The sequence below is a fragment of the Pleurodeles waltl genome, chromosome 7 (assembly GCF_031143425.1).
Source record: "Pleurodeles waltl isolate 20211129_DDA chromosome 7, aPleWal1.hap1.20221129, whole genome shotgun sequence".
Classification (NCBI taxonomy): domain Eukaryota; kingdom Metazoa; phylum Chordata; class Amphibia; order Caudata; family Salamandridae; genus Pleurodeles; species Pleurodeles waltl.
The window spans coordinates 1,373,551,133-1,373,579,131 of record NC_090446.1 but is presented as its reverse complement, the minus strand read 5'-3'; the positions used below and the strand labels follow the sequence as shown (position 1 = coordinate 1,373,579,131).

General features: G+C 47.9%; 1 protein-coding gene across 1 annotated transcript; it reads right to left on the bottom strand.

The window, feature by feature from the left end:
- Positions 1-5: 5 nt before the first annotated feature.
- Positions 6-27,161, bottom strand: LOC138246334 (ferritin, lower subunit-like). The gene is made up of 4 exons (XM_069200845.1): positions 26,878-27,161; positions 10,961-11,107; positions 2,664-2,789; positions 6-428 (listed from the first exon to the last, which is right to left on the bottom strand). Exons 1-4 carry the CDS (start codon positions 26,977-26,979, stop codon positions 279-281), a joined length of 525 nt encoding a protein of 174 aa, XP_069056946.1. The 5' UTR covers positions 26,980-27,161; the 3' UTR covers positions 6-278.
- Positions 27,162-27,999: the final 838 nt, after the last annotated feature.

Here is a 27,999-nt window from a genome sequence, read left to right as displayed (position 1 = left end):
AGGCCTCAGCACCACTGTTTTATTACACGCTTGAGTTCCAGGTCCCTCAAGGTCAAACAATAAGAAAAGCTTCTGAAGTGTATAGAAAAATTCATGGTTAAAAAACACCTACAGTCTTCAAGGCTTTCTGGGCAGAGCCTCTGGTCCCAGCATGGCTTTTTTGTTCCAATACCCGTGTCCAGACCCCCAGCGGTCTGAACTATGTGGTCCCCTACTGCTCTAGATCCTAAAAGACTCCATTCTGAGGTGGTCCCTCCAGTGGTTACAATGGACATGGCTCAGCCTAGGGTGTGCTTGTCGAAGAGGTATTCTGCCATGCTCCCCTGGCCACTGTTTCCAAGCTTACGCAAGCTAGTGACGTGGTCACCAAGGGTCTTCATGGTGTCCACACTGCTGGTCAGGAACGGCGAGTCCAAGAAATCACACATCTGTGGACATAAGAGCAAATATGGAAGGAAATTAGCAATGGACGGGAGGTTACACAATGAACTAGTTGTACATATGATCCAGCTCATGGCTGTGACTGGCTGCCAGCCCACATTTCCCCCACCATAGCCATGCACAGCCTTCAACGCAGAGCTTCGCCTGGCTGCGCCTGTGTCCATCTGCTAAAAGTCTCCTCTGGCTTTACCGACATTCCTTCTCATCTCTGACCGGTTGCTTTTTTACATTCACCAGCACCATCCCTTCCAAGTCTTCTTACTGGGTAATGGAGTTTACCTATTTAAGTCCTAAATGTTCCAAATCCCATATGCCACTAGAAACAGAGGAACCCATTCATAATTGGTTAATAAGCATTTCCATGAGAACTCCACTCATCACACACGTCTTCTTGTTTACAGCCCCGACTGATTTCAACCCTCCTCCTCTTCACCCTCTCTTAATTCATTTGAAATAAACAGAAGTTAGGCCGAGGAGATTTTCCTTAGGCAGCAACCACTGGGACATCATCTGGCCCTGCTGGAAGACAGCGCCACCCGCTGACTATTTCAGCACAGACTGTGTACCCTGACTGTGGCCATACACTGCCCTATTAAACTACAACATCCTGTACACTCTCTTGGGCCAAACGTAGCTAAGAACACATGCAATTATTTTTGTTGACTTTTTTACTGAAATTAGCTGGTCTGTAGTGCCAGCCTTGCACTGCACTCCAGCTAATTAGAACACAAAAAAACACACACTGCGTGCACACTTTTCAGATTATTAATCTGACTGCTGAGGGTATAGGACTGACCGGGTCTGGAGCGAGTGGGTAGAGGCATAAAATGTAAATAAACTTGAGGTTGTCCTTTGTTCTGCAACTGTTATACATGGAACCTTCAGGCTACACACACAGATACAACAATACCCGCAGACTCAAGTTGTTACAATGGAACTGAAGTCTATACCTGCAGGTGTTAGAAATTCTACAGCATGTGCAAAAGTCCAACTATTCCCACACTCTTTATGCAACTGAGATCTTAATGCCAGGGCAGATTTAAAAGGCTTGAATTTAAATCTACCCACCGGGTGCAACATAGTGAAACTAAAAGCTGCTGCAGGATCTAGGAGCTAACCCGTAGGGGAGCTAGTGACTGCTGGAAGAACATCCCAGCATCTTCACAGGAGGGAGGTCAGGGTGCCCTGGACATTCCCAGGGATGGTGGAGCGAGATCATTGATCGTTCATAGTCTCCCTTCTGCCTCTCACCATTCACAGCGCCCCTGGTGAAAGGCATGAAAGGAGACCAGCAATAAAATAGCACTGCCGCCCAATAACCTTAACTGCGGTGGACTAGTTGTTAGTGCCCACCACTTCACTGGAAAACATGTACAAATTAAGCATTGTCCCCACCTCAGATCAGTAACTAGCTGAAAACTACCTTACCAAGTACAGCCTTGCATGAATGCACGTGCTCAGCAGTTCTTTGAAAGTGTGCACCCAGGGCCTGCTTTCAGTAATTAAATGCGTGCACCACCGGACAGGCTACATGCTATACAGCTCCCATACTTTCTAACCAGCTTTGCTGCAAGGATAGTCGGAACCCGAGCCAAAATGACAATTTGCCTCCCCCTTCAATTTATCGCAGCACGGAGTCCTGTGCAAGGTCCACGCGACAGCTGCCTACGCTGTCCTTGATGTAACACCGGCTCGGTTGTTGACAAGAGTCTGCTCTGTATGTGGGGCATGGCTGGGCCCATATTAGGGTGTCCAGGCGCCATAGATTTGCCAGTTCAGTGCTGGTTTTTCACCAGTTCTCCCTGCAGATTTCATCCAAATCTTCTCATGTCTCGGTTTTATGGGGGGGGGGGGGATGAACATTTTGGAAGCACGTTCTTGTGTGTTCCAAGCAGGACTAGTTAACAGCTGTTATCAGAAAGCAATTTAACTAATAGAAACGGAGTTTAAAAATTGCATTTAATGTATTCACTTAGTGCTTCGTCCTTTGTGTTTCCTATGTTGATGACAGCTGTTATTTAAGTCATTCCGCACCCCTCGGCTGATGTAAAAATGTAGTTCTTCTATTTTTCCAAAATGTCCCGGTTTTTGGTTTTTAAAATCTGGTCACCCTAGCCCATATACTGCTCCCAGCATGGATATATCAGATTCTTAGATAGAGGCAGACACCTCAAAACTAGCAGTTTTACCATAGGTTACAAACAAGGAAAGACTGTGCTCACGTGGGGGTCATTCTTATCACCAGCCAATCTGTGCAGGTCCAGCACCGCCTGGTTCACGGTCTTCTCCAGCTGCAGAGCCACCTCCATAGCCTCCAGCCCGCTACCCCACTCATCCCGGGCCGGCTTCTGTGAGGGGCAGAGAAAGAAGAAAAGAGCACTAGAACAGCAGGCCTGGGACATACTCCTTAAGCTCCAAAACAGACATCAAACCAGTTCTTGGAGACCACAGAACAGATCCATCAACCTGCAAGGTACAAGAGGCTCTCACATGCATCTTAGAGGTTCACGCTCACAAAATACAACTAGCGTGCACACAAAAGACAAACTGTAAAGTGAGGAAGACACATGAGCTCTGTTGAACATAAGAACAGCATCATGTGAGGCCTAGTAGGTGAACACGTACCCAGGTCACCTGACATTACCTGGTAGAGGGCACATATCTGCATGCACAGTGCAGTAGACAGACACAAACACATGGGGTATTTTATCCAGCAGGATCACATCAGATTATAAGAGCAAATACGAAGAAAAAGCAGATTTCATGATATGGAAAAGTGATTAGTTCTTACAGCCTCCCACATTCCGCTTTACAGGCACATAACCTTTGTATCAAAAGGCCCATATGTTTATAGTGTATCACAGACTTCCCTGACATTGGTCTAAGAGTCTCGCCTGTACTGTGGCCTACATGTCCACAGTGGCATCAAAGCTGGGCAGAAGGACAGCCAGAAATAGCACATTTATGCACCCTTCGTTTACAGGACACATTTCCATTGAAAATAATGGCTATGTTCTAGAATTCTTCAGTCATAAATATGCCAGATACATTTGAGAAACTCTAATTGGCATTGGAAAAAGATTTAGGGGAGCTTCCCGAACAGGACTGGGAAAAAAGGCCCACAAAAGTAGTTATTGTTACTACTAGATTGTCTCAGGTGTCATATGGACTCATCCTGCTTGAACACTAACAGATATAAACTGGCCTCAAGTAACCTGGGACTAGTGATAGTGAAACACAAGCCATGCCAAGGCCTGAAGAAGCAGCGACACTCCGGTTCTTGAGACGTGACTGAGGAATGGACCAATGTACGACACTGGAAATACCACTATAAAACACAGGGAACTCCTCACGAGCATTCCAAAGTCTGGGAAGAATTAATACAATTCAGCGGTATCACAAGGAATGGGATGAGACGAAAAAAAGGGCCTGATATTTCGGTTTTAGAATAGTTTGTAATGATAAATTGGAGAAGTTGACTATGGGTGGTCTACAGCGTTCATGATTCCATGCAACATGGTGGTGCAAATGGAAATGTGAGTTCCTTTTTGATCATGCTAAGATGAAACTATGTGATACGTCTTCCTTGAAAATTCAATAACGTTTTATACACACACACACACCCTCCCCCCCTTACAGGTCAGAGCTGAATTTTACAATGGGCAATGAGACATAAATAAGAACACTACAGGTCTCAGTGGGACAAGAGTGGGTGTAATTTTTAGGTCTCACCTACAAACAGCTGTCTCAATTGTGGACAGTTCTTATAAGGGATTTTGGACCAGCCCATTGACCATCACTGGTTGGCTTTCTTACCAATATCATTTGCTTGATTCTTATTCTGTGGCTTTCCTTCCTCTTCGTGCATTTGTCCTTCCCCTGGAGCATAGCTTCTTTGCTATCCTTTTGGATAACTTGCATCTTTCAACTACTTACATTGAGGCATACTTTCTTCTTTCAGCACTCCAAGAAGTTCATTTATTTCTTCAGTCTCTCCCTCATGTGCTGCTCGCCCAAACCACAATTCCCCACAGGTTATCTGTTTTTAATTTCTCAGCCTCTCCGCCCAGTTTCCCTGTTGCCCCACCACCCCCTGCTGCTGCTCCCACAACTTGATGGTATTTACTTATTTCTTCATAAACCCTCCCACCCACTATTCTGTCACTCCCTACCCCTCTGAGTCCAGTTAAAATAAATAAAATAAAAAATGTATATATATTCCCCCCCCTCCCAAAATCAGGAAAAAACTAATGTTAAAGTGATATCATAGCGAGGTATGGTAATAAGACCTTAAGCCACATTACGAAACCCACATATTCACTGCCAAAAAAGCAAAGGATAAACTGAAGTTATAGTTAGATGTTGAAATAACAAAAACAAACAATTAAAAAACCAAAATACCACTGAAATTCACTTGTGACCGTTTACTAACCCAACTATAACTAGCGCCCCTGCCATGCACTGGTTATCACCTCACATACTACATCACTCTGGCCAGGCTCTGTGCCAACCACTGCAGACTAACAACCCCAGCCCTACTGTGCACAGCCAAAAGCCATCCAGAGGAGCATTCAGGGCAGAGCCAAATCCAGCTCTGGTAGCCAACCCCCACAAGGAGTACTTTTTTTTTTTTAAGACCAGGAAAATGCAGGACCAATACTTACCCTCAACATCCCCAAAAACGCTTTTAAACATCTCTTTAGTTTCCAAGAATGATTATGAATTTCAACAAGGATTAAAAAAAAAAAAAAAAAAAAGAGCTCATCAGCCCTGTAAGAAAGTAACCTTTTTGCCTGCTGTCAGTGTGTTTTGACCAAGTTCACTGGGATCCTGCTAACCAGGACCCCAGTGACTGTGCTCTCCCTCTAAATTTTGTTGTCTAGGACACTGCACACCCCACAATTGGCATATTGGTGCCCCCTTATAAGCCCCTAGTATATGGTACTTGGGTAGCCAGGGCACTGGGACACCTTGACTTCGTGAGTGCGGGGGCACCGTTTTATGAGTGTACTGGACATATGTCACTACCTATCTGGACAAAGGAAAGGTGAGTGAGCACTCCTCTGTCCATCACCACCCCAGGTATGGTGCCCAGATCTCCTCCAGGTGACCACTTGGTTCTACCATCTTGAATCCAAGATATGCAGAGGCCTCTGGGAGCATCTGAGTGGCCAGGTCAGGCAGGTGATGTCACAGCCCCCTCCTGATAGGTGGTCACCTTGCAGGTGACCAAACTCCTTTTAGGGCTATTTAGAGTCTCCCTTGAGTGGGTCTTCAGATTTGGCGTGCAAGATTCCAGCAGGACTCCTCTGAATCATTTACTTCATCTTCTGGCCACTGGGACTGCAACTCCCAACAAGGAACCAACAATCTGCAACTTCAGCGACGACTCAGCTCTGCAACATTGTTTCTCCGGTTCCTTCCAGCAACTTTAACATTTTCCCGGCTGTGCATCCTATGAGAGGGCAAGTCTTCAGCCTTCACAAGAAGCATAAGGAATCTAAGGAGTCTCTCTTCGAGTGAAGGAGTCACTCCCCTGCATCTGCAGGCACCAACTGCAACTATGACCGGCTGCATGAACCTTCTATCCTCCGGAGCGGAGTGGATCCTGCATCACAGGTGGTGGTCTGGAGTTGTCCCCTTAGTCCTCTCTACCAGCTGTCCAACTTGGGAGACGGTAAGCCCTTGCATTTCCTTGCAGGACAGTACCTCTTGCATTTACCAAGGCTTGTTTGCGCCTCTTCCAAGGCTCCATGCAGCCCTGGCCCCCAACACTTCTTCCTGCAACACACCGTCCCCTGCCTGCTGCTCCAACAACGTGGAACACTTCTTCAGGTGCGCTGAGTAGGCCTCACCGCGACTCCTGTGCCTGCTGCCAGTGGGTTGCCTGTGAGTGCAGCCTCCTTTTCTTGGGACTCTCTCAGCTGCTGAGGGTCACCTCGGACTCCCCTCCTTGGGTCGAGTCTCCTGGACCTTGCTGGTCCTCTTCAGCCTTGCAAACCTTCTTCTCCGTCTTCTGTATTTGCCAAGGCTTGTTGGTGATTTTCCAGCACCATTTACCAACTGCATCACGACCGCCGACGTGGGACATCACTTGCACCACTCCTGGAACTCCTCTTCTGCTCCTGTGCTACACTTCTGCCCCTCTTCGTCCATTGTATACTTGGTCCTGCATCCACAGAAGGATGGATAGTGGCTCCTGCCACAACTGTAAACTGCCACTCGAACTGGACTTGGTCCCCTTCCTTTGCAGGTTCCTCTTCTGTCAGGATCCACCTTTGGGTTCTTCCAGTCTTGGGGGGGTCTTGCACAATACTTTTTCAAAGTCCTCCTGTTGGTTTTGGGGAAAAACAGGTACGTACCTCTGCTCTCCTGGTCGCTGGGGGAGGGGGGGGGTCACCCTGGTACTCACCTCTTGGGACTCCTAGTTCCTTCAGCTCCCTTCTCCCGATTCCACATCCTTGGGTGGGGGACTGCCTTTCACATTCCACTTGCTTAGTATATGGGTACCCCACCCCCCAACCACTCAAAAGAAAAAATATCACCCCCATAAGAATTTCGGACAAATGTGGCAAATCCAAAGATGGAGCAGGTCATCTAGGTTGGTGGGTCAGGACTTGCCTTATATTTAGTTGGAACTCGTATGAAGCATCTGGGTTTCCTGGAATAGTTCAATAGCTTCATGGGTGACGCTTAATATCCTGATTGCCTGTGTCTATAAAATGAAAGTGACATAAGAATTATGCACACTGCACAACCAGGCATACTGACTCCAGTCTCTATCGCTGACACCTAGAAGAATAAATGTAACAATTGGGGAGGTTGAACAGGGCAAATCTTTACATGTCACCAATTGCACAACCAAAGCATTTCTACAAAAGCAAAGTAAGAAATAATTTTGCCCGAACGTGCAGGTCAGCCAAAACACAGCACAATTTCACCATCTGATGACTTCACAGAAAGAGGATGTTGCCAATCAACTTAAAAGGAGGATGGCAGCAACAAGACAGGCTTATTCCCCGTTCCCACTTTCCTGTCAAGCGCCAGGGATGGCAAGATGCAGCCAGATGCCAAATAAAAATGGAGGAGCAAACAAACACAAGTGATAGACAGAATGCAGAGCCAATCAAACATTCACCCCCAGTCACAGATCTGGGTTTAATCCATCAATTCCTTTGCTCACCATGCCATCCCAGTTTGGACCCAGCCATATGCAAATCTGCCTTGACCCTGTTCCTCATGGGAACAGTCCAGTCCAAACTGCCAGGCCAGGCCAGGTCTTCCTTGGACCAGATACATGCATCCACGGGCACGATTCAGGGTATCACCCTTCATCAACCAGGCTAGCTTGAAAATGGAGGACATGGAGGTTCATTCACTAACTGACACTGAGGCATCAGTAAGCATGGTACAGCTTGTGTAATAGAACTACCCTGAAGACTAAGGAACCTGGGCTAGCACACTAAAGAAAGTTGAATGTTTTCACAAGTTACATTATTTTGGGTTCAGGGCCTTTCATGTGGTGCACCTATATTATTTCACATAGGAAAATAGTAAAGCAATATATGAATAGGCCAACGTTTCCGAAACTGTAGGTCGCAATACACTAGTGGGTGCCAGACGATTTCTTGTGGCTGTGAAAGAGTAATAAATAAAGATTCCTTTACGTTTATCTTGTCATATTTGCTCTGCATCAAAGACAGAGGCCAAATGTCAGGCTATGTCTTCTCACAAATTGTTGCTTAATCTTTTCTCATGGGAATTGATATTAACTTTTCTTTCTCTGACTACAAAATCAGAGAAGTTTTTAAAGTGAAAATGTTGCTGGGGTAGGTGGAGTGAGAAAGGAAAGGCTCTAGGATGTCTTTTTGCTACAACAAAGTTTAAATATATGTAAATGAACTGTATACATTGTAGAATATTTTATCCTTTAGGATAGCAAAAATGAAGAACACTTGTTAGTATGTATAATGTACAGAAATGGAATCGCCTAGTGTATTGATGTGTTTTCATTGTATTCAAATACTTTTTTCACCAATCTTCAGAGTTACAAAAAATATCAAATAAATGTTTACTTTCCTAATTCTGAGATATTCTGCAATATGCGCACAGTTCATTTTGTTGTGTGCTAGAAAAAAAGCCTTTTCCTCAGGCCAGTTTGTCACATAAATCAACTCACTTTGAATTCAGAGAAAGAAAAGTAAACACCAAGCTACCTCGGAAGGGAGAGCCTGACATTGGACCTCTGTCTTTGAATGGACAGCAAATATGACAAGTTAAGAACAAGATTTAAAGGCCTGTTTTCAGAAAGGGAGCACTCGGAAGGATACATTAAATAAGGTATGGGCAACAGAAGGAACGAACTCAAGCTAGACAGCCTAAAACAAAGCCAGCAAATGGAAAGCAAGAAAATGCGAGTCACAAACCACAAAGTCAAAAGCAATGGGCAAAATGCACTCGCAGGGAAGCCTGCCAAAAATCCCCAAGATGTCGTTAGCAAGCCAGACAGCTTTGACCGTGGATAATAAATTTAGCCAAGGGCTGCAGCATATCAGAACCAGTGCACCAGGAGCAGCATGTGTATTTGCTGCGGAATGTTCTTGTACGTGAACAGATGACATTTGACGATTGAACTGAGCTTGTGTGCACGTAGTTGAGTTTCAGTAGACATGAATCAATGTTTGTCAAACGCTGGCGATCACAATCAGCTTACCTATACTGCTAATTAACTAACTCTGAAGTATCCTGTACGAGGGAAAATATACATAAATCCTTTGAGATCATGTGTTTGTAACAAAATACATGTATTCCTAAAGGTATGATTATGAATAAATCATTCATTTGTTCTAAAAAAGACCATTATGAAGAGCACCAGGTGCTTTAGAAGTGAAGCACACATCCTGAATATTATTACATCAGCTACCCAGGGCATTTACCTTGAATAATTATTTCTTGGAGCTCAGCCCTAGAGAGTCCTTACTCTTTACTTTGTTGAACAGATGCAACAGGGTGTTGGGTCCGTGTGGACCTACCCGCAGCTTCGAATTTCCATAGTGAAGAACATAGACTGAAGATCTCAGGCTGCAGAATTTGGTTTTGGAAAAAATTCAAAAAGTGATAAAAAGATTTCCAGCAAAATCTAATGAAATAGCAAATCCGGGCTCAAATTTATTTGCAAGTCTAATTCGGTTAGTCAGATTTTATATATATATATATATATATATATATATATATATATATATATATATAGAGAGAGAGAGAGAGAGAGAGAGAGAGAGAGAGAAATTTCAAGAGCAGTAATATTCAAAATATACTAGATATTTTGGTGCTTTAGCACAAAGTGCAGAGGCATAAAAATCCATATTTCACAGGGAACTGTGAAACATGGGAAATATTTCGCAGTTGCTCTTGAAATACAGATTTCATGACAGCCCCAAACAACACTTAAAAGCTATGAGGCACAAACAACATGTTGGTAAATCAGCAGGGTTGCAAATTATGTGAAAAATGCAGTATGTGTGCAAATATGCAGTAAATGCTACAGCCACAGAATCACAAAAATTGGCTGACTCTCACAATTGCCCTTTGTCTTCTTAACAATTTATTCAACAAAGGTCAACAAATCTTAAACATTCTAATCCCAATCAATACCCATTGTTTGCAGCACTTTGAAGATAACAGAATTTTCAAGCTAACTACCCCAAAATATACAAACAACATAGAACTGTGTGATGTGTACCATTATAGTGCTATGTTCCAGGTCAGAGTTCTGGTGACATTTAAAAAAACACGTGGCCTTTTGGTTTATGGTGTTAACAAAACCCCTTGATGGCAATATTGAAACATACAATTATTCATTATGTATAATATTTGTCAATTTTGTAGGATTTCCAGGAGCTTGATGGGAAGGAGCTGCAAAGGATGTGTAGGAACGAAGTAAAAAAAAAAATATATATATATATATATATGAAAGCCAAGTGGAAAAAAAAGTTTCAAGGTGATGAGAAGAGGGGTGGTGGTTCGAGGGATGCCAGACAGTATGGGAGAAGGAGTGAGATTTGACTGCCAACTGGTCCTCGTAAAAAGGAAAGAAAAAAAATCTATTAATTGGACAGAAATTGAACCTGTAATGCGTGTCCTGGAAATAAAGTATAGTCAGTATATACCAGGCTTCAGTGTCTTTAAAAGTGGGCAACTTCTCACCGTGAAGCAGGGCCTGCCAGAGGCATTACTTACAAGTCCTCTCTGCTCCATACAAGCCCTCGAAAGCCACAGCTCCTGTGGGCACTGAACGGAGCTCACATTAAGGGATGTCCGCAATACAACAGTATGTGTTTTCAAGATGGCTCCTAGCATCACTCCACCGAAGCGTTGGACGCGGGATTATGCTGGACATCCGGGGAACTGGACTAGAAGAACCCTGGTGCTACTGGCCTCCAAGAGGCCCAACAAGTCAGTACGGGCCAGCCAGACTCTGGGCCGGTGTGTAAGAGGGGTTGGGGCAGGGGAGAAACATTACCTCTATGCTCTGTAGGAAGACTCGTCCACCTCGCTCGTTCTGGTACTTGACAAGCTTCTCTGCCAGTTCCCTCTCGCAGGCCGAGCGCTCCCGGAAGAAGCGGGAGAAGTTCTGCAGGGCCACGTCATCGCGGTCGAAGTAGTTGGACTGGCGAGAAAACGGGAGAGTGTTAGACAACAAAGAGTGGGCAAATCTAGAACAGTGCGTTCTGTTGTGTGGTTCCATCTCCAGAAGGAGAACATCACACTAAAGAGAAACTAGAAATGGACAACCATCACATTTCACCTCTTCCCTTATGCACAGTGAGGCAGCACTCACTGAGAACCTGAATATGCTGTTACTCTCCCTGTCAAATTACTGGGCAGGTCCTCAGCAGTGCCTATTAGTATTTGTATCCACAACACATGGTGCACGGTTAATCATGTGTGTGTTGGGCTCCTTGGACATTTCAGATATCAAAAGATATTAGGAGAGAAAACTCACCCACCTTAAAAGTGACATGCTTCAGCATTGGTGCCTTCTTACCTGGTGGGCTCAACCTTTGCAGGGAGTTTGTTATAAATTGTTGTATCTGGATAGGAAAAGGGATCCAGTTAGTTTGAAAATACCTCAGGGTATACCCAGGAGATTTCTCTTTTATTTTGTGGGTACCCTAGGTAAAGTTAAAAAGGCCTGCTTCTAGACGTTAACTGAAATGCAATGGGTGCATTAAGGACTGGTCAAAATGCTTTAAATGTTATGTGGCAAGTCCATGCGACACCACTCGATAGACTCAGCTTAAACACGTATGTTGTATGCCCAGACTAAAAAAGCACAACACAGAGGTATGGAAGTGACAGAGGTACACAAACAGCTGGCCACATTGAATGACAGCTCATATGAAATACGAGACCAAGTATTTACAATAATTGAGCCAAACAGGAGATGCAGTTACCCACGAATGAGAGTAACTGCATTTTCCTAACTATGCATGCCATAGATGTCTTGTATGTTGTGAGTCTATCCCGAGTCACTGAAGATGCTCTAGCGAAACGTGCACTCTGAATGGCCCAACAAAAATAGAATGAAAGACTTGCCTTCTACCAACTGAAATGTGTGACTACAGGGGAGTGTCTCCCCCACAAACCGAGCCAATGTAGTCAGAAAAATCCCATCAAAGGTAAGCTAATTAAACCAGGAAATCACTGGTTGTTACGTGCTGTGCCGATTCGAGAATGCTGTGTTTAGGTTTGGAATGAGTCACGATTGTGTTTTTAAACTAGCTCTTTTTTTTTAATTGCCTACGTAACACATAATGAAAGAGAATGCTGTTTCGTTACTAATTAGAATTAATGTATCAACACGTCTGTTTTTCGAAATCACATATAATTAATAAAAGAAAAGCGTAATGCCTCCTTTCTTTATGCATGGAAAAAAAAAAAAATCACACTAACTAGATAGGGATCCTTTCCTTATAGCCCTTTAAAAAGTCGGAGACCTATATGAGAGAAAAAGATGGCTGAAACATGTCAGCAGAAAAATAAATGTATGAAATATTGCATTTCAGAAAATATCTAGAACAGGTCTTTTTAACCATACCTAGGGTCCCCACAAAATAAAACAGAAATGTTTTGGGTATTCTCTGAAGTACCTTTAATTTAACTGGATCTTTGTTCCTATCCAGAGATGAACATTTTGTAACAAACTACTGCCAGTGGTTGAGTCCATATGGACGGTATTATCCTGCTAGGTTGAGGAGAAGGCACCGATGATGAAGCATGCCATTATGAAAAGGTGGGTGAGGAGCCTTTGCGTAATATATTTTGATATCCGAGGCATCCAAGGAGTCCAACACAAAGTGGGGTCTCCATATGATAACCCATGCACCATTTGTTGTTTATATGTTTGTGATTTAGAGAGGCGTGTGTATAGTTATCCATTTTTGCGTCTCTCCTTTGGATGTGAAGTGACCTGTTAGAACCTGCCCATTTAAAGCACTGCTTTCATTACTTTATATTCTTCCAGCCTTCCTGTAAAACACTGCTCTTTCAGTAAAGTTTCCTCACTTAGCAGGCGGAGTAAGTGGAGATGTTCATGCAGGCATGTGACAAAGGCCTCGGCTATGCGGTAGTGCCAGGATAACTGGATAGTGCCTATTCTTTGCATGCCAAGTGCCACAGAGGCAGCACCCTGAAATGGCCATTAAATGATGCGCAGGTTCCCATCTTTTCCACTTGTGTGTTTATACATGCACAACACACACTTTGGAAATGCACAAGTAAGGCAAGTTGCTCAAAGCACCCTTAGAGGGTGGGTGGAGGGGGATCCTCCCCTCTACAAATCTACCGGAAACAACAGAACTCTCACACAACTTACCAGGAGCAAGACACCGACCCACACTCTAAGAAGGCCACTGAGAAACAAAGGTCAGCTCACACACGTGTAAAAATACACACACACCCCCAACTCTCCATCCCTGCAACCCCAACATAAAGATTTTCCAATTTAGCATGTAAAACAATGTACACCGAAATGCAGAACGTTGAATCCTGCATTTGAACATAGTGGGGCTGTATGGTGCTGGGTTCTGGTTGCAGTACCACCCCTGCCCCCCAAACAACGCACACTTTGCCTGGTTTTTAGATGCAACTTTGACTGAAGTACCCTGGGTTCATGCTAACCAGATCCTCAGTGCCAGTGTCCCTGTCCTAAAACAAGACACCTGGTCACTTAGGGCCAGATGTAGCAAAATGCAAAATTGCGACTTGAAATTTGCGAGTCAATCCGACTCGCAAATTGCAAGTCGCAATTTGCTATGCAGTACGGTGTCTCAGACACCCACTGCGACTCGCAATGGGGTCGCAATGACCCACCTCATCAATATTCATGAGGTGGGTCGCAATTTGCGGCCCCATTGCGAGTATAGGCACTCGCTAACATGGAGGCCTGCTGACGTCAGCAGACCTCCATGTTCGTGACCTGCTTTTCAATAAAGCAGTTTTTTTTTTTTAAGTGTAGCCCGTTTTCCTAACAGGAAAACGAGCTGCACTTTAAAAAAAACGAAACCTTTTGTTTCGGTATTTTTTCAGGGCAGGGAGTGGTCGCTTGGACCACTCCCTGCCCTGAAAAAATATGTTTGGGTCCAGTCACAAACTGGAAGGGGTCCCATGGGGACCCCTTCCAATTTGCGAGTGGGTTACCATCCACTTGAAGTGGATGGTAACTGCGATGCCATTTGCGACCGCGTACGAGGTCGCAAATGGTATTGCACCCCAAAGCAACTCGCAAATAGGAAGGGAACACCCCTTCCTATTTGCGAGTCGGAAATGCATATTGCGAGTCGGTAACGACTCGCAATATGCATTTCTGCATTGGGAAACGCGTTTAGCGAGTCGCAAACGGCAAATTTTGCCGTTTGCAACTCGCTAAACGTTTGCTACATCTGGCCCTTAATCCCCAAGTGACCAGGCCTTCAGCCCCCTGTAAGTCCCTGGTAAATGAAACCCCTAGTACTCAGGGTATGGGTACTGAAGAGGGCCCCTCAGAGCTGCAGCACAAATTGTGCCACTTTGAGAGACCCAGCACCAACCTTATGCAGGCTGCCATTGCATGCTGCATGGCAAGATGCAACCAAAAGCGAAAACACGACCTGGCACACACACCATGTCCCCTAAAACACTGCTTGTAATATCTGTAAGTCACCCCTACTGCAGGCCTTCGTCCCTAAGGCATGGTCGGTCAATCAATCAATCAATCAAAAACATTTATAGAGTGCGCTACTCACCCGTGAGGGTCTCAAGGCGCTTGGGGGGGTTGGGGGGGTCAAGGAGGGTCACTGTTCGAACAACCATGTTTTGAGTTTCTTTCTGAAGAGCAGGAGGTCTTTGGTTTTGCAGAGGTTGGTGGGGAGAGAGTTCCAGGTTTTGGGGGTGAGGTAGGAGAAGGACCTGCCTCCTGTGGTGGTGCGTTGGATGAGGGGGACTGTGGCTAGGGTGAGGTCGGCTGATCAGAGGTTGCGGGAGGGAGTGTGGAAGTTCACTCTGTCGTTGAGGTAGGTTGGGCCAGTGTTGTGGAGGGATTTGTGTGCGTGGATGAGGATCTTTAATGTGATTCTCTTGTCTATGGGGAGCCAGTGAAGGGATTTGAGGTGTGGTGAGATTTGTTTGTGGCGGGGAAGGCCAAGGACGAGGCGTGCGGCTGTGTTCTGGATTCTCTGGAGTTTGCGTTTCAGTTTGAGTGTGGTGCCGGCGTAGAGGGCGTTACTGTAGTCTAGTTTGCTGCTGATGAGTGCATGGGTGACTGTCTTCCTGGTCTCTGGGGGAATCCTTTGAATGATTTATTTTTAGAGTGCGGAGTGTGTGGAAGCAGGAGGAGGTTAGAGCATTGATTTGCTGTGTCATGGAGAGGGAGGGGTCCAGGGTGATGCCAAGGTTGCGTGCGTGGTTTGCGGGGGCTAGGGCGGTGGGCCACCAGGAATTGTCCCTTATGGTTTTGTTCGGGCCGAAGATGATGATCTCGGTTTTGTTGGTGGTTAGTTGTCATCCAGTTGGCGGTGTCGAGGAGAGCAGCTTGTAGGTTGGTTTTGGCAGTGGTGGGGTTGCGGGTGAGGGAGAGGATGAGTTGGGTGTCATCTGCGTAGGAGAGGATAGTGATTTCGTGTGATCGGAAGATGTTGGCTAGGGGGGATCATGTAAATGTAAATGTTGAAGAGTGTGGGGCTGAGGGAGGACCCTTGGGGGACTCCGCAGATGATCTTGGCAGCGGTGGAGTGGAAAGGTGGAAGGCGGACTCTCTGGGTCCGGTCAGTGAGGAACAAGGTGAGCCAGTCTAAGGCTTTGTGGCGAATTCCTATGTTGTGGAGGCGTGTGCGGAGTGTGTGGTGGCAGACAGTGTCAAAGGCTGCGGAGTTGTCTAGGAGGGTGAGTGAGACGGTCTCGCCTTTGGTCCTGATGTCGTCAGTGCATGCGATGAGGGCGGTTTCCGTGCTGTGGTTCTTGCGGAACCCGGATTGTGAGGGGTCAAGAGTGTTGTTTTCTTCGAGGAAGTGGGATAGGCAGGCGTTAACTAATTTCTCGGCAACCTTGGCGGGGAAAGGGAGGAGGGCGATGGGGCGATAGTTGGAGAGGGTCTCCGGATCGGCTTTTTTTTTTTTTTTTTTTTAGGAGAGTGGTGATTTACGCATGCTTCCAGGGGTCTGGGTAGGTGGCGGAGTCGAAAGAGGGGTTGATTATGTCGCGGAGTATGGGGGCGATGGTTGGGCTGGCTTTGTTGTAAATGCGATGTAGACAGGGGTCAGAGGGGGATCCGGAGTGGATGGAGTTCATGTTTTTTTCGGTTTCTTCGTGTGTGGTGGGGGCACAGGTGGTGAGTGTGGGGGGGGGTCGTGAGTGAGGGTTGAGCTGGGTGAGTGAGGGGTGTGTGTGGATGTCCAGGATTTTGTGGTGGAGGTGGTTGGAGAGGGCGTCACATAGGGGCTGTGTGTGTGAGGGGTCTATGCTGCTGGCTTTGGGTTTGGCTAGTTCATTAATGACGGTGAAGAGTTCTTTGCTGTTTTGAGAGTTGTTGTCAAGGCGTGTCTTGTAGTGGTCTCTTTTGGCGGTGCGTATGAGTTGGTGATGGGTGCGAATGGTGGCTTTGAGGGTGGAGAAGTTGGTTGTAGAGGGTTCTTGTCGCCATATTTTCTCCGCTTGGTGGCATTTGCGCTTGGTGTCTTGAAGTTCGGGGTTGAACCATGGGGCGCTCTTGATGTTGCGGGAGGCGGTGTTTTCTGAGGGGGGCTAGTGTGTCTGCGCAGGTAGTGATCCATTTTAAGAGGTTGTGTGCTCCTGCGTTGGGGTCGTTGGTGTGGGGGGGTGGGCGTGTTGTGAGCCAGTTGGGAGTTCAGGCGTTCTGTGGGGATCTTGTCCCACATGCAGTAGGGTGTGGTGTGTTGATGGCGGTGTGTGGGGGGCTTGGTGGAGGAGAAGAGGACGCAGTGGTGGTCAGTCCAGAGGAGTTCGGTGGTGTGGGTGAAGGCTATGTGTTGGCTTGAGGTGAAAATTGCATCGAGCGTGTGTCCTGTTGAGTGGTTGGGTGCGGTGACCAGTTGTTTGAGTCCGAGGTTGGTGAGGTTGTCTATGAGGGAGGTAGAGTTGTGGTCTTCTAGGTTCTCCAAGTGAAAGTTTAAATCACCGAGGAGGATGTAGTCTGTGGAGGTGAGGGTGTGCGAGCTGATGGTGTCGGCAATGGTGTCGCAGAAGGCGGGGTGTGGTCCTGGTGGTCTGTAGATTAGTGTACCTCTGAGGGTGGAGTTGTTGTTAATGTGGATTAGGAAGTGCATGTGTTCTGTGTTGTCGATAGTGTCTTGGGAGCTGGTGGTGACTTTGATGGCGTCCCTGTGTAGGATGGCGATGCCACCACCTGGCCTGTTGAGGCGGTCTTTGCGTTGGACTTTGTATCCCTTGGGGGTGGCGATGGCTATGTCAGGTTCCGAGCAGGGGTTGGTCCAGATTTCCGTGAGGAAGGCGATGTCAGGTGAGTGTGATGTGATGAGGTCCCAGAGTTCTATGGCATGTTTGTGAAGGGAGTGGGTGTTGAGGAGCAGGAAGTTGAGGTGGTTGTGGTGGGTGGTGTTGGTGTGGTGCATGAGGGTGTTGTTGCGGGGTGTGTTCTGGTTGTGGGGTGGTGTGTTGCGGGGCTGGTTGGTAGGGGTGGGGACAGAGCAGGTGTGTGTTGCTTTGGGGGTGTTGTGTGTGTTGTTGAGGGGGTCGCTATGGTTGGTGTGTGGTGTGAGGGAGGAGGAGCAGGAAAAATGACAGGTGTGGCAAGTGAAGGGGCCATGAGTGTGTGTGGGGCTGGAAAGGGTGCAGGTGGGGCGAGGGCCTGGGTTGAGTGAGTGGAGGATGAGGGGGGAGTAGGTTTGTCTGCGAGGGCCAGGAGGACTGGCGCTGGGCGCGGACGGGCCTGCCTTTGGCGCGCCGCGGCTGCCATAAATGGGGTGGGAGGGAGGGAGTGGCAGCTGGGAGGAGGGAGGGATGGACGAATGGGAAGGCTAGGGGGTGGGGCCGCAGGGGACGCAGCGGCTGGGGAAGCTGGAAAAACAAAAGGAACGGACAGTGAGGAGAAGGGGGGAGGCGGGAGGGGCCGCAGGGGACAGCGGCTGGGGAAGCTGGAAAAACAAAAGGAACGGACGGTGAGGAGGAGGGGGAAAGGGGGAGGTGGGAGGGGCCGCAGCGGCTGGGGAAGCTGGAAAAACAAGGGAACGGGCGGTGAGGAGATGGCGCTGGGCGTCGGAGCGGACCTGCCTGCTAAAGCAGGGTCAAAGGTTGCTCCTCGTTACCGCGCTGCGGCTGCCATAAATGGGGGGCAGGGAGAGAGAGGCAGCTGGGAGAAGGGAGGGCTGGACGAATGGGAAGGCTAGGGGGGGGTGGGACCACAGGGGATGCAGCGGCTGGGGAAGCTGAAAAAACAAAAGGAACGGACGGTGAGGAGGAGGGGGAGGCGGGTAGGGGCCGCAGCGGCTGGGGAAGCTGGAAAAACAAGGGAACGGACGGTGAGGAGGTGCCGCTGGGCGGCGGAGCGGGGAGCGACCTGCCTGCTAAAGCAGTGTCAAAGGTTGCTCCTCGTTCCCACGCCGTGGCTGCCATAAATGGGGGGAGGGCTGGACGAATGGGAAGGCAAGGGGGGTGGGGCCGCAGGGGACGCAGCAGCTGGGGAAGCTGGAAAAACAAAAGGAACGGACGGTGAGGAGGAAGGGGGGAGGCGGGAGGGGCCGCAGCGGCTGGGGAAGCTGGAAAAACAAGGGAACGGATGGTGAGGAGGTGGCGCTGGGCGGCGGAGCGGGGAGCGACCTGCCTGCTAAAGCAGGGTCAAAGGTTGCATTATATTACAAGTGAGGGCATATATGCATGAGCAAATATGCCCCTAATATGACTTTTAAATACAAGTGCTGGACAGTGGTCACTAGGAGTTCCCCAGCTACGTGATCACTTCTTTGAACTCAGGGATGATTGGTATCAAAAACCTCGTATTAATAAACCCTCACTGATTCTAGTGACGGATTTATTAATACATGAACCCAGGGGGCATCTTAGAGGTTCCCCCTGAAAAACCTACCAACTGCTGCTGAGCTCACTGGCCAGTTCTGGCCAACCTGCCACCAACAGATGAGAATCTGATCACCCAGGGGGAGAGCTTCTGCTCTTCAGAGGTCAGAAACAAAAACCTATCCGGGCTGGGGTGATACCCACCCCTCCCCACAGGATGACCTATATTCCAAGGCAGGAGCATCTGAGAAGCTCACTGCCTTTGGTATGCAGATCTGGCCTTCCTCAGAAGAAGATGCCAAACCCCCTGCCTCAGGGCCCATCTAGCACCTGGGCAGGTGGGAGAATTAGCTAAGAAGGAGGTGTGTCACACTTCCAGACTAGAAAAAGTGGTCATCACTTTAGAAATTCTACCATCTTGCATGTGGTGGAATTTAGGATCTCTGGTTAGGGTGATGCCCACTACCCAAAGAAAGTGGGGGGTGTAGTGACCCCAAGGGTAAGTAGCCCATTGGCTACTACCCTGCACTCCCCATAAAGCTCCCTAAATTGAGTATGTAGGAGATACCGTGATCTTTGCTGGATCCAAAAGAAGAAGTAGACAAGAAGACAGCTGGACCTGAGGAGCACGACTGACTTGGCGCAAACCCCGAAGGGCTGCCTGTTATACCTGACCCTCAAGGAGCAACTGACTCATCCTGTCGCTGCAGCCTCCAAGAAACGTGGAGAGCTGACAGTGCTTCATCAATCACCAGGAGGAACTCCCTTGGAGTAGAAGAGCTGCTCTTCCGCATCTGAAGGCACCCAAGAAAGCCTTGAGGGGACGGGACCACCAGAATCCGATGCTGGACATCACCACTGCATCAGTGCTGCCTAGCCCTTGTGGAAGTGGCCAATGGTGTCAATGTGGTCTCCAGGCCCTCTAGAAGAGAAGCCCACCCTGTGCTCACTCACTGTGGACTTCACCACGGCGTCTGCAGACTTTTTCTGCATAGCCCCCTGCCACCCAGACTGACCAGGAGGCAAAACCTGATGCCCTAGGACACCTCTGCACCTGTCTGCCCCAGACACAGATGAGAAGAACCAAGGTGTCCAAAAGTCTTCCCACCTTCTGAGCCCACGTGTTGGCTGGGTCATACCTCTTAATAAATCTCTTCACCCCACCTTTAGTTACCTCTGTATGTGCATGCTTCTACATCTTTATCGTTGTACTCCTCAGCTTTCTACATACCACACTCCCCTTGCCACACTTCACTGCTATTTCTCACCTCATCTTCTTGTATCTTTTCTCGTCCATTTTGTCTCTGTCTCCCTTATTTCTCCATCTCTCTACAGTACACCCCTCTACATCTCACTCCTCTACTTGAGCTCTCCCTCACTGACTAATCTGACCCTACACCACCTCTTTCAGTACCAAACCTCTCAATCTACTCTGCATTTTCAGTACTTCATCTCCTCTCTCTTCTTACCCCTGCTTCATCTCTCCCACAACCTTATTAATTTATTGCTACCCCTATTATCTTTTTGCACCTCCTTTTCTATTATAGCTCATACTTTCACCCTCTCTACCCCACCTGTCTCTACCTAACCCTCTTTCGCTTTACCTCATCGCTCTCTTTCTGTCCCTCATCTTTAGCTCTCTAATTCACCTTCCCCCTTCAACTCATGTATCTTTCTTCACTTCACCTATCCATCTTTTGCACCACCCCACTTCTCTATTTACTTAAACTGTATTTATATAACATGTCTCTGGTGGTTAATTTGTAAATAAAAGCGTGCCAGTGCCCGAAGCTGTCCTCTGAAACATGCAGCAGCTGCATTTAAATGTGCAAGCACATAATACAGAGGCAGCGTAATCCTAAAGTTATCTTGGGCCGCTTTAACCCATTTACAACCACTCCAGCTCACTCTTGCAGCTTTCTGCTGTCTCCCTTTGTGAAGCAAAGTGCTGGAGGGGGCACTAGAGAGCCGGCGAGCAAGAAACAACAGATAAGGGAAGATGCCCGGACAATGGGGAAATGAAATCCCTTTTCCTGGCCATGCAAAGCAGTCCGGCCTCCATTGATAGCAAGATGTGCCCCAGGATAGATTCACTCACTAATAAACTGGAAAATCAGGCCGGGCAATGAACCGAAGCTGCACAAAGGATCTCAGCTGTGGAAGATAATGTGCACACTACGAGTGTATAACTGTTACTAATGGAAAAGGTTTTAAAGCTTATAGCGGCCAAAAAGGAAGACCTTGACGCTAGATCTAGTAGGAATAATCAGCGCATAGTGGCCATTCCAGAATAGACAGACACTGGCCGCATAGAACAATATGTTGAGTGCCTCCTTACTACACCGTTTGGCACAGATTTATTCTGTAAGCTATTAATTGTGGGAAGAGAGCACAGATCTTTAGCTGAGAGGCCGCCGCCCGGCGCTCCTGAATTACAGAGTTAGGGACACTGCCTTGAGGATGGCGCGGGAGCGACGAACATTGCACTTTGTAGGTAATAAGCTATTTACCAAGATTTCACCATGGCATGCAAGAGGCCTGAAAGAAGTTTACTACTGTGAAACAAACATTACAGCAGGCGAACATCCCGTACATCATGTTATATCTAGCCCGCTTGCGGATTGCCCATCGAGGCAAAGATTACATTTTCAACCCCACACAGCGGGCTAGAAAATACCTGAAGCGGAGATGTATGAGAGAGTCACCGTTGACCCCCGATACCACCAACCCCAGCTTTTTGTCACCTAAGTCAGACCAGGACTGACCGGCTGATGGGGAATCCTCCAGGTACTTGATGTTCGTCTGCAAAACGACCTCGCTTAGGACTGTATGGACTTCATTCGGCCTGCAATAGCGTGCTGCTTCTATGGCCATCTAGGGCCGCTGTCAACTCTGGGTCTCCTCAAAATGCAAACAATCTACCCTGGAACTGCAACATGAGTAGAGTCAGATATGTTGGGCCCCCCCTAAGATAATTGTGGACCTCCCCGGGCACACTTGTCTACTGAGGAATACTGGCACAACTCACTGGATGACTTCACTAGGGGACACCCCTTTGTTAACTAGACAAGCTGCCTTATTCGGAGTACATCTGTATGTTCTCAAGCCTCTTTGGCTACCATTGCGGCTTCTTTACATTACACAGATTCTTTTGGTTTGGCTGTTTTGGGTTTCAGTGCGCTGGATAATACTTGATGGGTTTGGGCAGTCAGTGTGGGTGGGGGGTGAGGCAGAGAGAGGAATGGGATGACTGGTTATTCAACTGCACATGCCTGACACTCCACTTGCACACTTGAGGTATAGATTAGCCCTGCTCATTGCGCCTCACCCTTTTATTATGATACCATATTTATCGTTAGATGTCGCCAGACATGTCTGAATGCAAATCTCTAGATTCCGGCTGCAGCCTTAATTGTCTCACATGGAATGTGAGAGGGCACGGTAACCCACACAAAAGAAGATACAATCTTGCATACTTAGACAGGCAAAACATTCATTTGGCACTACTGCAGGAAACTCACTTCACTGCTGGTGCATACGCATCGTTTTCAACACGCTGGGCCTCCTATCGCCAATTACTACTCATACTTGCGTGGCACTGCCATCTTGGTGCGTAAGGGCATGGCATATGTGTCGCAGGGCGCTAGAAACAACCCGCTGGAAGATACACAATTATATGGGGCAAATTAACACAACAATCTATCACTATTGCTAATTGCTATGGTCCCAATACTGATGATCCCTCCTTTGATAGCCTTTGGGGACACATTGCTTACACTGGGTCCACACAGACGCTATGGAGGGTTGGGGAAGATTCCAATATCGCTCCCAATGCTACCCTAGATGAGAATACCAACAGCTCTGCATCCCATTCAACGGCTGCCACCTGCTTGCCACGAGTGCTCATGGTCTACTGGCTCCACCCACACCACAGGGAAGGTACTTTTTACTCTGGTGTGCAGGACAGCTGGCCCAGGTTAGATTACTGGTTAACTTCCCACGCCCTAGTGTCATGGGTGAATGATATCACACACTTGGCTCGCACCTACAGACAACTCCCCTGTCCTTTTGCGGCTTATTCTACCGACCCCCACTTCCCCTCATTGTATGGTGAGTGTCTCTCCTTGATATCCCCTTTCGAGACAAATTGCAACAAGAAATGGTAGAATTTTTTGCAACCAGTTGTGAGACTGTACCCAAATTCTGCACAGTTTGGGAGGCCTTTAAGGTCATGTTGCGAGGTCTCTGCCTGGCTTTGCCCCGAGCCATACGGGCCACACTGGCCCGCATTGAGGCTGACATTCAATCCTTGGAGGGCGCCCTGGCATCTCCCACACTGACTGAATACCAGGAGATGACTGAGCATGAAGTCCTGTTTTGAGGCAAATACGTGCAAGCACGATCCTATGGTAAAGGTGAGCCACCAGGCCATGCTCTGACCACTACAATTTGTGCATCACATTCCTCTAACACTATCCTGGAGATACAGGATGATGCCAGCCTCTTCCTCCTTGACACTCACGATATTTTCAAGGTGTTTACGACATATTATGAAAGCCTTTACACATCGGGTAGGGAAAAACCGCTAGACATTGACTATTACCTGGAAGGCTCAGTGATGAGCAACGTGAATTCTTAGCAGCGGACATTGAACATGATGAGATTCTGGAAGCCATTATGCAGCTACAGTCAGGAAAAGCCCGAGGGCCTGACGGTCTACCTGCTGACTCTTAAAAGTCATATGCGGGCACCCTTGCACCCCTGCTAAAAGAAGTCTCCTCTGGGGCCAAACAAGAAGGACTCCTTTCTTTTCCGTGAGTGAGGCCCTGATTATTACGCTGCTAAAGCCCAACAAATTGGCTTCCAGCTGCGACTCCTACAGACTCTCATAAACTGTGATGTAAAAATCTTGGTGAAAGTCTTGGGTAACCAAATCAGCCTTTTAATGACCATTCTGATTAGGCCAGACCAATCAGGGTTCATCCCTGGCAGAGCCACCTCGCACAATTTACTCATGTTTTGTGCACTACTGCAAAGCATTGACCCGGATCTCTCCGCAGCAGCTGTTTTTCTAGACACCACAAAGGCATTTGATTTGCTCGAATGGCATTACCTGATGGTCATACTGTGGCGGATGGGCTTTCCACCTGCGTTCAAGTCCTGGATTGCACTCCCTTACACCAGCTCTTCGGCACGTATCCAAGTTAACGACACATGATCTGCGAATTTCCTCATCACCCGGGGGACACGGCAGGGGTCCCCCTTGCTACCCCCTGTTGTTCGCCCTTGCGATGAAACCCCTGGTTTCCAAGCTGCTCCATTACAGTACACATGCGTTTCGGACACCAAGGAGGCACATTCTAATATCACTTTATGCTGATGATGTCCGATTGTACTTCAGAAACCCACAGTTAGCCTCAATGCAATACTGCGAGTTTGTCCGACTCGGTCGTTCAGCAGGCATTCAAGTTAATTGGAAAAAATCTCACATCTTCCCGCTGACTGCAAACACACAACCCTTCCACCCGGACCATCCTTCGAAATGGTGCGACTCTGGCCTCCGGTATTTAAGCATCGAAGTGTCACGGGACAAAGCAGAACCAATATGGAGAAATTATGGCACTGCATTGGAAAACATGTATTTCCGCTGGATTTCATCACCCCTCTCATTAGCTGGTCGAATCTCCCTGATGAAAATGGTTATATTATCTAAACTACTAGACTTATTTCTTAACATACCATACTCACCGAGCCGACACTACTTTAACATGCTTAAAACACAGTTGCTCCGCCTAGGCCGGTAAACAGCCACTGTTGAAATGGGAAGTAATTGCCCAACCGTTTGCTTGTGGAAGGGTGTCTTTGAAGCTCCTGGTATGGAACTATACCATGCCTGTTATGCACTCTACTGGTACCGTTCCCCCCGCCCCCATATATGCCACACTTCGCTATGGGGCGGGGATATATGACCCCAAGTCCCTCCTCAGCTTATCTGGGCTCGGCACCCCTTCATTCCACCATGGCCTACACCCAGGTTGCTTGGAGCAAGCTAAGCAAGTGTGCAAACATCTGCTGTATTCACCAGTCCTGCCCCCCCAACCCCCCACCATCGGGTTATTCTTCCAGGTACCTGCGTGACAGCAGGCGGAAACATGCCGAGAAGAGCCGGAGTGCGTACATGGGGTCAATTCATAGACTGTGGTGCCTTACTGCCCACCTCGCTGTGGACTCCACTGGACATCTTCCTATTTACGCATCTTAAACACAGCGTAAAGGCTGTCACACCAGACTTTCCCCCAAGAACCTCCCACGGTTAACACACTTCTCAAATCGGATGGTCCGAGACATTTAGAGTCAATACTATTTACAATATAATAATAATAATAATAATAACAGCCGGCATTGCGTACCAGGGCTAGAGAGGGCTGGGAAAAGGAACTGCTGGTAGACAAACAGTGGCTACACTGCTGTCAAGGATTGCTTCGAGCAGTAGATTACTCATCAGCAATTATACATTGCTACACAGACTATATTACACACCGATGAGTCTACATAAGTATGACACACGACTAAATGATGTATGTGCCTACGGATATCTAACACTTGGCATGGGCCTGCCCAAAGTGCAACACTTCTGGAGGGAGGTTGCATCTGCCCTAGCCCTCATGGATTCTGTGCTGCTTACCCTCACTTCGCTTGAGCCATTATTAGGATACAGAATAGATGCAAGATACCGTAAATCTACTTCTCAGCCTATTGCTAGCTAAGAGAAGGATTGCATGTAGATGGGGTAGAGGCCGTGAACCAAAATTTAAAGAATGGATATGTGATATAATATATTGTAAGGACAAGCTTGAAGTTTATACTGTGTGCTTCTCTCGCTTCCTCACGTCTCTACCTCTTTGGGCCTCTAACTCACCTGCCTTTCTACCTTACCTCTTTCTCCACCTCACCCCTTGGGGCACGCCCCACCACCGCCCTCTCCTCTCCCCGCCCCCCCCACCTCCTTCTTATCTACCTCATCCCAGGAGCCTCGACGTTTGGAGATAAGCCACCATGGGGTCCCTGAAGGCTTTTTGAGGGAGCGATACCGGAAGTGTATAAATATAAACTCAAAGCATTTTCTAGGAAAAGTCAATTTAAATTAATGCAATCATCATCTTTTCAGCACAGGTCTACAGCCGTGTATTGGTTTTAGGAAGCCTCTCAAATAATGCATCTTTTCCTGGGCTCTAACTTATTTTTAAATAATGTTGATTTCTTTACTCAGAACATGTTAACCATTACTCAATTACGTAAACTGTAATTTGAGAATTCTGGGTCCCAGGTTCACGGTGTTTTTTTTTTTTTAGCTAGACGTGGTGTCTCTGGAATAGAAAAACCGGAATATTTTGCTTAGATATTCGACAAAGGTCTTGTTTAGAGTGCTGGTGGTAGTTACTGTATTTTGGGCTGGAAGGGTGGCTTAGAAAGTCACAACCGTGCAGCCGGAAGCAAACGAGCAAGTGCACTCTGAAACACTTCCAGCAGGTCCAAAGTTGCCGATATAAAAACACAACTGCCCCGCAATCCCCCCACCCCCAACAAAAAATATATATATATAAACCCCGAATCTCCTCACAGCACAAAATGTGTGTCTGTGTGTGTGGGGGGGGGGGCTAACGTGCGAGCTCTTGCTCCACACCGGCAGCACAAACAGCAGTCAGCAACCCCGCACTAGTGTGCACCACAAACTCACTCGGTCACAGTCGCCATACATACAAAGAAACGTTCATTCACCGAGGAGCACAGCCACGAGAAGCGCACAAAGAGGACGAGTATGCAGACGACGGAGCAGCCATCGCACGTCCCCCTCCCCCCCTGCCAGGGACATCCGCGCGCGCTAACAAAGCCACGAGCCCGCGCGCCCCTCACCAGGGAAAGGTAGACGTAGGAGGCGTGGTACTTGAGGTTGATGGTGCGGTTGAGGCCGGCTTCACACTCCTGGTGGAAGTTCTGTCTGACCTGAGACTCCATCTTGGGCTGTTATGTGCACATGGGGCAGTGGTGGGGCGAGGGGCCGGCTTTCTACACCTCCCCTTGCCAGCAGGACCCCGCAGCCTCCCACTAGCCCCGCCCTCTCTGCGAGGAGCCTCTAATCACACGCTCACAGGCACTGCCACCCCACGCACACACCCACACCAGCGGCACGGTGTTTTTTGTAGATCTCCCGCTCGTACAGACACCCACTAATCTCTCTCACCCCGCCCCCCGGACAGACACAGCAAGCAGAACACATATCAATCACCCCACCTGTCAGCACTCAGGAGCACGCCTCTCATTCCAACCAGCATTTAAGTTTTATATAATGCGAACTGGCACGACGGCATTGGGCCGCTTTACCTGAGCACCATATTACTCTAAATCATACACACTTTTAACTGCACAGACACAGCAAGCACCTCACCCAGACAAGCGGCGTCAGCACTTCACACTTGCACAGGCACAACTAGCTTCTCATCTCAAACATCCAATAGCAGTACACCAACACAGAGCCCTTAGCCAAGGCACAGTCAGCACCCCCACATCACAAACACCAACACCTCCCCCTTGCAGACACGACAGGCATCCCACCTTTAACACACCGCAACAGCCAGCACCCCAATTAACACACACAACACCACACCCTCATTGCAGAACTTGGTGAACACAACGCCCCTCCTCCCAATACATACCCACCAAAGGCTGTCAGCACCCTCTTGCACAGAAACAACCAAAACCCTCACTTCACACAGAAACTAACGCATCCCCGTCATAAAAAAGACGGGTCAAGACCCCAATTCACACATGCATAATACTCCCTCCCTCAGAGAACGTGGCAAGCAACCCACTTATCTCTCTCACGCAGACACACACCCGCACCACAAAGCTTTCACCACCTTTCACTCGCACAAAGCCAAAATTACATCTTCACACACAAACATCACCTTCCTGTTAACGAGACACAAACAGTACCAAAACTCCACCTCACACATACCGGACATCACCACCTCCTCG